We start from the raw sequence: 12,452 nt of genomic DNA on the forward strand, positions 1-12,452 counted from the left end.
TTCTTTTCGAAGCACCTCTATTATTTCTACAGTTATTTTCCTGATTTGATCTTCTAGAAATCTCTGATTTTCTGTTTTATCGGGTTCTGATGTTGTGGGGTTGTGAGCATTCATTGCTCCAGTATTATTCCTCTTTCCCATGATTTTGGAAGTTTGTGCCTTCTCTGGGTTCTTCCCTTGGGTCACTATGACTTCACTTAAGGTGCTCTGGATCTCGAGTCAGTAGTATCTCAGACCCCACTACTCTTTTACTGGGTTGTATCACAGAGTCTCCGACCCAGAGAGTCGATAGAGGCTGCTTTAGACTGTGGGGGGGTGCCAGGTTGCACGTTCTCCTATGGTGTGATATCACTGCCACCGCCCCTCTCCCACTGGGTCAAGTCCCAGTGAGTACAGTACTGGGATTTCTCCGCTGTGGCCCGCAATTTGACTCACTGTTCTTGAGTACGCAGATGTAGCTGTACTGAATTCGGTGAATTCGGTGCTGTTGCTGCCGGTGGCAATATGGCGCCGCTGCTACGCCCTCGGCTATGGGGCTGGCATTTTTTTTTTCTTGGTTTTGATTTCCACTCTGAATCCCTGCAGTGTGTGCTGAGCTCAGCCACTGGGAGCTTTAGATTCCCTCTGCGCCGAGAAATCCCGCCTGGCTGTTCCGCAGTGGCTCCCCTCGGCTTGCTGTGGCCGTCCCGTGAATTCGCCGGTGCCGCCAGCAGTATGGCGCTGCTGCCGCGTCCTCGGGCGTGAAGCCGCGTCCTCGGGTGTGAGGATCTCCTCTGTGGCTCTGTTCTCAGTCCGCTTTCTCTCTGGAGCCTGGTGATTTTTTTTGTTTCTCTGGTGATGTTGTTTTATGGCTTTGAAAGGCGCTGATTTTGTGGTAATGGAGATTTGTTGTTAGCGGGGCTCTTAAGCCCCGCTTTTCTCGGTCGCCCTTCTTTTTCTTAGTTTGGTTGAAGTAATTTAATCAATGTTTGTTAAAAATGTATATCTTTTCATTTCAATAAGCTAATATTAAAATTTTTGTGTGTGCCGGGTGAGGTGCTTGTAGTCCTAGTACTTTGGAGGCTGAGACAGGAGAATCACAGGTTCGAGGACAGCATCAGCAAGTAGTGAGACTATCATCAACCCAGTGAGATCCTGTTTCCAAATAAGAAATAAAATCAGTCTGGGGGTATACCTCAGAGATAGAATGTTTCTGGGTTCCATTTTAATAATAATAATAATAATATTATTATTATTATTATTATTTTAACTTGAGCATATTTGTTTAAGAGAATAAAATGAAATTTGAAGTAGGAATCCTAGATTGATAAGTAAAAACACAATAGTGTTTTGATTCTGTCATATTTATTTATTTATCAGTAGTGGAGGTTGAGCACAGAGGCATTGTACCTCTGAGCTCTACCCCCAGCTCCATTGTTTTGTTGTTGTTTTGAAACAGGGTCTTGCTAAGTTGCTAAGGGTCTCTTTAAGTTGCTGAGGCTGGCCTTCAACCTGCGTTCTTCCCTCAGCCTTCTGAGCACTAGGATTACAGACATGTGCCATCATGCCTGGCATCTGTCATTTTTATTTTTTTATTTTTATTTTTTTCGGTACTCTGGATGGAACCCAGGAGCATTCTCCTCCGAGCGACACCCCCAGAACTCTTTTTTAAAATTCTTTATTTTGAAATAGGGTCTCACTGAGTTGCAAAGGTCCTCACTAAGTAGCTGAGGCTGTCTGCAAACTGTGATCCCCTGTCTCAGCCTCTCAAATGCTGGGATTAAAAGCATGCACCACCACACCCCACTCATTTTTATTTATTTATTTTAAACCATTGAACTTAGTCTTTAGATAGTGGTAATTATTTTGTCTTCTTTTGGAGGGGAACTCATATTTATAGTATATCTGCACATGAAACTTTGTAAATGATACAAGATAGCTTATTTTGTGGTCTCAGATCAATAATTTTATTTGAAATATAAAATTATATAGAAGGGCTTCCTGAAAGCCCTTCTATCTAAAATTTGAAATATATATATATATTTTAATTTGAAATGTATATATATATATATATATATATATATTTTTTTTTTTTTTTTTTTTTTTTTTTTGTGGCACTGGGGTTCCTGGAAGCCCTTCTATCTCCGGGCCACACTCCCAGACCTATTTTATACTTTTTTATTTTTGGAAACAGGGTCTCTTAAGCCAGCGAAGCTGGCTTCGAACCAACGCGATCTTCCTGTCTCTGCCTACCAAACGAGGGATTACAAGCGTGCACCACCATGCCCCGGCTTGAAATATATTTAAATAATGTCAGATTAGACATCCCTTTCATTTACTTTATTTGTTTGTTTGTTTGTTTGTTTGTTTGCGATATTGAGGATGGTACCCAGGGACATTCTGCCTCTAAGCTACACCCTCAGTTTTGTTCTTTCTTTTCTTTCTTTCTTCCTTTCTTTCTTTCTTTCTTTCTTTCTTTCTTTCTTTCTTCTCTCTCTTTTCCTTCTTTTCTTTTCTTTTCTTCCTTTTCTCAGTACTGGGGATGGAACCCAGGGGCATTCTACTTCCGAGCTATACCCCTAGGCCTATTTTTTTTTTTTTTTTTTTTTTTTTTTTTTGTGGTACTGGGGATGGAACCCTTCTACCTCCGGCTACACTCCCAGACCTGTTTTATATTTTTTATTTGGAAACAGGGTCTCTTAGGCCACCGAGGCTAACTTTGAACCTGCGTGATCCTCCTGTCTCCGCCTCCCAAGCGCGGGGATTACAAGGGTGCGCCACCATGCCGGGCCCTCTAGCCCTATTTTTTATTCTTTATTTTGAAACAAGGTCGCACTGAGTTGCAAAGGGCTTCACTAAGTAGCCAAGGCTGTCTGCGAACCACAATCCTCCTGTCTCAGCCTCTCTAATGCTGGGATTACAAGCATGTGCCACCATGCCCAGCTTTATTTTTTATTTTGAAACAGAGTCTCACTAAGTTGATGAGGTCTTGTTAAGTGCTGAGGCTGGCCTCAAACCTGCAATCCTCCTGTCTCAGCCTCCCAAATGCTGAGATTTCAAGCATGTGCCACCATGTGTGGCTCCCTTCCATTTACTTTAAAAGAAAGATTACTTATCCAGGTTTAGAACTGTCGATTCACATAATGGTATTGTATGCCGGAAGGTTTATGAATAATGTTTTACTTATTTGACCCCCCCCCAAATTTTGAATATATGTTATAGCTTTCCCAGGGAAATTTTTATACTGTGTGTGTTCTAGATAGAGTTATTGCCACCAGAGAATTACAGCTGAATTTCTAGTCACTCACAGCACACCCTTTTATTGATGGCAGTGATGGTAATTGACCAGGCTCATGCCACAGGCCCCAGTAATTACCAAGGGCAACAGATTCATTGGAGATGAAGAATTCTCAATTCTCATACGGAGTTACTCTCATTTTACACTCGTATACAGGTGATCAGAGTGCTTTTTAATTCTCTTCTTTACAAGCTTTTTTGTTTTTGTTTTTACTGAAGGCTAAACCCAGAGGCATTCTACCTCTGAGCTACATTCCCAGATCTATTGTATTTTTTATTTTGAAACAAGGTCTTACTAAGTTGCTAAGCATGTGATACCAGCTTTAAAGGAATTATTGGGAAAAGAGAAGACATTCAGAGAAAACAGAGAAGGAAGAGCTAGAGCCATGTATGGAAAGCCAGGGTCGGTGGGCTTCCAGACACCACCCCACTGGAGTGATCCGGGAGGGTGATCACGGTGCACAGCCCCGCCAGGTGCAGTGGTGCACTCCAGTAATTCCAGCATTTGGGAGGCTGAGACAGGAGGACAAGTTTGAGGTCAGCTTCAGCAGCTTAGCAAGACCTTGTTTCAAAAAAATAATAATAATAAGATAGAGCTGGAGGTGGAGGTCACTAGTAGAGCACCCTTGGGTATAATCCTGGTACAAGTAGAGCATTAGCAGAGAGGCCCAGAACACCTGTTGGGGGCAGTTGGGGCCTCAGTGGCTGCAGACACAGTAGTGTGCTAGAGTAAGAAAGGGCGTCAAAGCTGTGATGTGGATAGTGTGAGGCCAACCTGAGCCCAGCCATGACCCTGAGACCCGGCTTCATGAGGTCTTCCTATGCACCTGCACACACAATCCCTTTTAAGGGAAAATCAGAATTCAGCTTAGAAAATGCTGTTGAAATTTACACGGGTTTAGACTGTGTAGATTATTTTATGAAAATTATAAATAGTAAATGATATGATGGGTCTTCCAAAATGTTTCATATTCTATGTGTCCTATGCATGGATGCACATGTAACTTTTTGCTCTGGGAAGCATACTCCTTTCTCTTTTCCACAAGGTTAAGGAGAACTTTAGCATTTATTTTCAGAACTTCCTCACACAGTTTCCCATGAAAACATAGTTGAAATTATAATAAAAAAAAGGGAAGGCAGTGTGTTTTAGTCAAGATTCTTGGTTGTAAGCAGTTGACTGGCTGTGTTTAACAGAAAATAAATGTATTAAAAATTGGGAAGGCTAGGCGTGGTGGCGCACGCTTGTAATCCCAGTACTTGGGAGGCTGAGACAGGAGGATCCCGCACAGCCTCAGCTACTTAGTGAGGCCCTCTGCAACCCAGTGAGACCCTGTTTCAAAATAAAGAATAAAAAATAGGGCAGGGATGTAGCTCGGAGGTCAAATGCCCCTGGGTTCCATCCCGAGACCCTCAAAACAAAAACAAAAAAACAAACAAACAAAAAATTGGGAAGAACTCTTAAGATTCAATTATAAAAAACAAATAGTCCAACTTACAAATTGGGCAAAGTATCTGAATCGACATTTTTCCAAGGAAGATACATAAATGGCCACTAAACTCAGAAAAGGACAGCATCATTATCCATTAGGGAAATGCAAATCAAGATGTCAGTGAGGTACCACTTCACACCCACCAGGATGGCTAGAATTCAAGAGCCTGGGTCAGAGTGCTTGCTAGGATGTGGAGAAATCAGCCCTGTGCACACTGCCGTTGAGAAACGGACAAGGAAACAAATGAAAGGGTCCCCTTCTTGTTTGTCTTCACCTTATATTAGAGCTACCGCCTCGATTCCTAGAGCTGTAGTTTCAATTCCCAGCAAGTAGAACTCTGATGCTAACATGATTGTGGTTTTGTGCTTGGTTTCCATCACCGTTTTAATAATCAGTTACCTTCTCTTCTCATTAACCTCACAACTTTTTTTCTCTGATACTGAGGAAAATCAGGTGAAAGAAAATGTAGATGATTTATTGCAAAATGATCATGACCTTTTAGGGGGTCGGCTAGGAGAACTTCAGATTGTAGACCTTGCTGATGTGTGATTAGTCTTCAGTAAAGTGCTGATGTGCCTAACTAGAAGCCTAAGGTGGCTGGATAAATTTTATCACCGAAGTCGATAACTTTACCTTGCTCTCTTCAATTCTTAAAACCTTAGGAAATGCTTGAAAAGGTAGTTAACGTAGTTCATAATTCTAATAATTAGTGCCAACAGTTCACTTTAGGATGTCTTTCTGAGTGTAATAACATGTTAAAAATCATTGTAGATTAATGAGTTTTGAGTTCTCTTTCTGAGGATTCATTTACATCAAGACTTTCTTCTCAGTTCTCTGTACTATAATTAACTCTTTGATGGCTCAAATTTTGACAAATTATCCTGTCAAAAAATGATATTATTTTGTGTTGTTTTGCTAAAACATGGAAATAAACACAGTCCTGATAATAATTAACAAAAAATATATTCTAATCTACTCTTCTCTGCAGGAAGTACATATTTAATCAAAATGCAATTTATCCTTTCTCTACTATAAATTGACATTAAAACTGAAATACTTGTTTTCTATTTTATTTATTTATTTATTCATTTATTTATTTATTTAGTGCGTCTGGGGATGGAACCCAGGGGCATTCAACCTTTGAGCTACACCTCTAGCCCTAGTTTTTATTCTTTATTTTGAAACAGGGTCTCACTAAGTTATAGAGGGTGTCACTTAGTAGCTGAGGCCGTCCGCAAACTGCAAACCTCTGGTCTCAGCCTCCCGAATGCCACCCCCAGCTGAAATACTCCTTTTTTAACCCATAGTGTGGTGGCACGAGGTGGCTGTCCCAACAGTTTGAATCCCTCTTCTGCAACTTACTTGCCATAGGACCTTGGAACAATTACCTGGCCTCTCTGGATCCCAGCTTCTTCATTTGAAAAAGTATTTGTTGATTTTATTTAAGCTTCTTTCTTTGACAAGATATTTCAGACTCACATTATACTTGAAGCACCTCAACCCTGGAATCAGTTATTTCTCCAATGATGAAGAGGAAGGAATTTTGTATTTTATGCTGATTTTCCAAAATAAAATTGACAGTTCCTTTTTAAATGTTAGAAGTCCGTGTGTGTGTGTGTGTGTGTGTGTGTGTGTGTGTGTGTGTGTGGTGGTACCGGAGGTGGAACCCAGGGGCTTTTCTACCTCTGGGCTGTATTCCCAGGCCTATTTTATATTTCATTTGGAAACAGGGTCTCACTAAGTTGCTGAGAGCCTCACTAAGTAGCTGAGGCTAGCTTCGAACCTGTGCAATCCTCCTGTCTCAGCCTCCCAAGCGCTGGGATTACAACCGTGCGCCACCACACCCAGTTTAGAAATACTTTAAGGTATGCCAGGCGTGTTGGCCCATGCTTGTAATCCCCGTGCTTGGGAGGCTGAGACAGGAGGATTGCATGGGTTCGAAGCCAGCCTCAGCTAGTTAGTGAGGCGCTCAGCAACTTAGTGAGACCCTGTTTCCCAATAAAATATAAAAAAGGTCTGGGAGTATAGCCCGGAGGTAGAAAGCCTCTGGGTTCCACCCCCAGTAACACCAAAAAAAAAAAAAAAAGAAAGAAAGAAAAAAAAAAAGAAAAAAAGAAAGAAATACTTTAAGGTTAACTAATTCTCATTGTGTGTTTGAGACTAGGTGCTTCCAATATAAATGAAGTTCAACTCCAATTCACATTTCCAAAAATGTCAAAATAATTTATATGAATTGAGTGTGGTGACACATGCCTGTATCCCAGTTCATGCAAGGCTGAGATAAAAGGATCTCAGGTTTGAGGCCAGCCTCAGCAATTTAATGAGACCCTGTTTCAAGATAAAACATAAAACAGGACTGAGAGTCTAGCTTAAAGTTGGAGCACCCCTGGGTCTAATCCCAAGTATAAATAAAAAACTGATACGGGCAATTAAATGCTACAGATATTCAGAGATGAGCTAGAAGCCTGGGAACTGAAGAGAATTTTAAGAAAAGTTATCAAATAGAAAAGGGCAGGGAGGAAGCTCTATTCAGGGGGATAGCATGAGCAAAAGTCTGTCCTAGGAATGCGCAAGCCATTTAAGGAATTTTGAAGGATTTCACTAGTGTTAATTAGTGGATGCTGGGATTCAGTTTGTTGGAAGCTTAGATTTCAGGATGACTCATTTAGAATCTACCCTACAGGCAATTAAGTGTCCTTAAGTCGTGGGGCTGCTGAGTCATAAAGAGTATGTGTTAGAAAATGTAATCCAACCTCATAGTGCAGAATAGGTTGGAGAACAGAAGACAAATCTGGAAACTTAAAATAGCCACCACCATGTCTAAGGCAATAGATGCAAACTAAAAGGAATACATAGATAGAAATGTAACTTGGGAGGAAGAAGTGACTTCAGTGTGTTGAATCAGGATCATTGAGAGTGTGGGAACTCTGAAATTAATTGGAAACTAATGATTTTTATGAGGGAAAGAACAGAAACAAATTACAATTAGAAATTCAAAGAAGCAGGCATGGTGGTGCATGCCTGTAATCATAGTACTTGGGAGGCTGAGATAGGAGGATATAGGTTCAAGGCCAGCCTGTGCAATATAGTGAGACGCTCAGTAACTTAGTGCGACCCTGTTTCAAAATGAAAAATAAAATAGGTCTGGGATTGTAGCTCAGGAATAGAATGCTTCTGGGCTCAATCCCTAGTACCAAAAAAAGAAGGGAAAAAAAAGGCAGGAGAAGGAGAAAGCAAGCAAGCAAGCTCAAAGACAAAACAAGTTTAATGATAATTGAATTTTTCTTTTTTATTTTATTCTTGATACTGAGGATTGAACACAGGACCTTGTACATGCTGAGTGTGTAGTCTACCACTGAACTATATCCTCAGCCGCTGATGATACTGAAATTTTTACTTACCTTCTTTCTCTATAGTGGGTGATTAAAATTCAGAAAATTATTTTATGTCTTATACAAAGCAATATAGATGAAATGTAATGATTTGGTGCCAGAAAATATCATGATTATTGGACACAATAATGCTTGTTGACTTTCCTAACATTATTAGAAATAGGTGCAGTAATAGCTTTAATGTGTGTGTGTGTGTGTGTGTGTGTGTGTGTGTGTGTGTTAATGGGGATTGAACCCAAGGGCATTGTACCTCTGAGCTATACCCCCAGCCCATTTTATTTTTAATTGGAAACAGGATCTCACTAGGTTGATGAGAGTCTCACAACTTGCCGAGGGTGTCCTCTATCCTGAAATCCTCCTGTCTCAGCCTCCCAAGTATTGGGATTATAAGTGTGCATCAACACACCTGGCTAAGTTGTTTTGGTTTGGTATGCTGGAGGATGTTCAGTACAAATCAAATCTCTGAGTCCAGATCCAGATTCCTAATGGATTTCAAATGTGTGGCTCGTGTTTATCACTGGAGGTCGTGAAATGTGTACCTTCTAGGTGTCCATTTGATTTTGGGGCATTATTGAAATTCACGTCCTCATTTCCTTTAAAAAAAAAATACCACTTTTAACTTCAGCTTTGTCTAAAGAAAAGGAAACCATTAGAAACTAAAAACTTAGCTGTCCAACATCTTAAAATCATCAAATACTGTAAACAAGACATTCTCTATTTTCTGCCTTAAGTTGCAAGATAAAGGTAGAAGGTACCTAGATCCAGGCATGCCATGAAAAGCAAGAACAAATGTAGATATTTTGCTATTTTATTAAGTTTTACAGTTAAACATGTCGGTCTTAACTAGGCCACCTTCTTCCTTGTGTATATAGCAAGGAAACGACACAGGTTCAGCCACAGCTCCTGCGTTTCAGGTTTTCTCAACTGGCTTGAGTCGTAGAGCGTGTATCTGAGAACGAAACCTCATTCTCTCTAGATCTGGGCATTTGCCTGCTAATAGGTGAACGTGTGGACTTCCTAATTAAAATCTGCTGGAAGAAATTATTACACAGAGTAATGTATTAACTATATACTGTGTTGAGAGAGTGCTGGATGACTGTCATAATTTCTGCTGGTACAGTTTATGAAAAGGAAAATAAAGGCAGTCCTTTTTGTTGGGAAAGAAGATTTCATGTTATCTGTATTTGCAGGCTTTCTGGCTCATGCGCTGGAGGAATCCTTGCTGCGGGGGTGTTTTCATTTTCTCGTCTAACATGGCAGTGGTCCATTGCAGCAGAGGTTTTTAGCTTAAACAATCTGTTTGTGGGGCTGCTGATGGCTCTTACTGTACATTTCGAGGAGGCAGCCACTGCAGAGGAGAGATCAAAGGTAATGTATTTGGATCAAAGTGAAATCATTTTTTGTTTCAACTTTTGGACAGATGCTGGGTTTCTTTTTAACTTTGGTTTAGATACTGTTTATCCATTCTGATTACTGTCAAGGTAGTCTAGGCATGTTGAGGGAGAAAATGTCCTCTGGTCTTTTTAGTGTAAATAGCACCTTAATAACCTTTATGAAACATATGACTCTTCCCCTCAGAATTCAGATGTTTTTTAGAGAATGAGGGGGTTGTGAAGTTCCCTGTGAGTCTTATTGGAAAGACGAGCTTTGTCAGTTCATTCACCAACACTTGTGTGTGTTATCATAAGGTTTCCTGTCCAGATCTGGATTGACCTTAAATGATAGACAAAGCTTTATGGTACATCGACTTACTCTTTGCTTGTGAAAATAATCAAATTTGTAATTTTTAATTAACAAAAGAGAGCCAGATGTGAAATAAAGCAGTTCAAAAGACAGTGCAAGGAATCTAGGGAAACACTATTGTTGAAATCATTCAAAGTGTGAAAGAACCCTGCCTTCCAAGAGCTTACAGTCTACATGTTGGAAGACACCAGATCATCTTAGCTTCAGCAGCCTTGTGTTGACAAATAAGACAGAAAGAAAAGAACATTATGATTTACCCATGGTTACCATAGATCTGCAATACTATTAGAGTTTTTATTTAAAATAATTTTTTCCGATTATGTTCACAAAAAAGTTATTCCAATATACTTGTTAAAGAACCATGAACGGACTTTGTTCATGCTTAGGTATAGGGAGCAGTGCAGTGGGGTTTTGTAGTAGGAGAAAGAGATTAGGCTTAACTCTGAATACAAGAAAAAGTGAGATTATATCCAGAGAGCAGGCAGGTGAATGGATGGAATATTACTGAGCGGAAACACTAGGTAAATGGGGATTCAGGCTAAAATGAGCTAACAGGATTCTTGGTGAGAGCAGCCCAGGGTGACCAGACATCACTTGCAGGAGGGGAATGAGAGATAATGGAGCTGGATCAGATAGCAAGGGTGGGTTCTGCCTACACTGACCTAGAAGTACTCTAGCAAAAACCTGGACAATGCAGAGGTGAACATGGTAGCCCAAAAATCAGGGGCTGAATCCTAGAAGAGGATTCAGAGGAATCTGCCTAGGTTTGGTCAAGGAGAGAATCTCTATCAAATATGAAATGAATAAAAAAAAAAAGGACCCCTCAGAGATAACCAGGTTTCTACATGAAAGGTATTATATTTCATTTATTTACTAGGAAAAAAAAAGCAGAAGAGAATTCTGAAGCTTCATTTATAGATTTTTCTTGAGTAATAATTCACAATACCCTATTGTTTTAGGCCTTACCTAGGTGTCATACAAGAGTCTCTTAAGAAATCAGTTTGAAGGGTGTTGTTTAAGGTCATATCGCAGGTATTTGATGAAAAGGGAAAACATTAGCAAAAAATAATGGTGATAAGTACTAGTGACTGTTAAAATATAATTGTTTGCATCTAAGAGGTTTACTTTAACCTGACCTATGATACAAATGCTTGGTTTTAATACTGAGTAGCTTTTTTTTTTTACCATCATATTTAGAGTTTTAGGTGAGTTTTTAACTTTTTTTTTTTCTATGTTTATTTTCAGATAGCTAAAATTGGTGCTTTCTGCTGTGGCCTTAGCTTATGCAATCAGCACACAATAGTACTCTATGTTTTATGCATAATACCTTGGATTTTGTTTCGACTTTTAAAAGAGAAGGTAGGTCTGTGAGATTTATAAAAATAAAAATTCACGGTATTTCATTTAGGCCCAATATAATATTTGTGTCATCAGAAAAATAGGGCTTAAGTCCTTTAAGTTTTATGTAAAGAATAAATAACCTTAGGCCCTCATAATATTGACTAAAAGAAAAGGATTTGCAAAAATTATGCAATATTGATTGAGGTGGCATCTGGTCTAGTTCATAATTTTTGCCATGATTCTGAATAGCACATCAAAGAAACTAGGCTAAAAAGACTTACAGCGACAATACTGAATTTCCTGAATTACTTTCACTGTACATTCTGAGACATAGGGTGGCATACAGGAACACTTCACTCACTCATCCAGGAACTGCCCGCTGAGTGTCTGCTCTGTGAACCACACTCTTGCTCCAAGTGCTGGGAATTTAACTCTCAACAGACAACATGGCTGTTACATGAACTCATTAAAACTTCTGATAAATAACAGTCCTGTTTTCTCAGAACATTTACCCAGAATTTAAAATGATTTCTTTTCATCTTTCCTTTCTCTGAAAGGAAAAAATATATATTGTTAATTAAAATGGCAATAAAAAGCAAATAGGTAAATTACCTTGTTAGACCATAGAGATTTAGGTGAAGAAAAGCAGGGAGGTGCTTTACATGTGAACCCTTGGAAGGAAAAATGCCCTTTATTCTGTCAAACCCCCTCCTAGAGGAAAAAATTAGTCTAAATGCAAAGTCAGTGCTGGGATCATTTTATTTATATATTGTTTGTTTGCTTGTTGTGGACAAACAGGTACATTTGTTTGTCATTTTATTATTTGCTAATTATATTCAGCTATAGCCAGAATTATACTAGAAAACACATAAACATATAATAAAGAAATAAGGAAATAATTATACCGAAGCTTTAGATAGTTATATTTACTATACTTAAACAAATTTTATTTCTTGGCATCTTGGCAACAAAGCAAAAAGTATAATGTGGAGATTATAAAATTCTTATTATGTGATTAAAAAGTAAATAAAAGGGAAACATAACCGTTGACAGGAAAGAGCAACTGTTTCTTGGAACTGAACTCTGTGAAGTCAATTGTGAAAGTTCTCACATAGGGGATATAAACAGCCTAACAGGCGGCCTCTAGATTGTCATAGAATATACAGAAAGTTCTTAATATGATCTTTTATAATATATACCCTTGATAAAA

The 12,452-nt window shown here is 39.2% G+C and overlaps 1 protein-coding gene across 1 annotated transcript in view; it reads left to right on the top strand.

Annotated features, from left to right (window-relative positions):
* TMEM260 (transmembrane protein 260) overlaps positions 1–12,452 on the top strand; it is a gene marked incomplete at both ends in the record, with an annotated part of 72,981 nt that overhangs the window by 17,866 nt on the left and 42,663 nt on the right. Inside the window, 2 exons of the mRNA XM_080707411.1 lie at positions 9,349–9,526; positions 11,147–11,260. Of these exons, the coding sequence (XP_080563537.1) occupies positions 9,349–9,526; positions 11,147–11,260 (292 nt within the window). The remainder of the gene's footprint in view (positions 1–9,348; positions 9,527–11,146; positions 11,261–12,452) is intronic.

Source organism: Muscardinus avellanarius (assembly GCF_963383645.1).
Source record: "Muscardinus avellanarius genome assembly, chromosome: 12".
Classification (NCBI taxonomy): Eukaryota; Metazoa; Chordata; class Mammalia; order Rodentia; family Gliridae; genus Muscardinus; species Muscardinus avellanarius.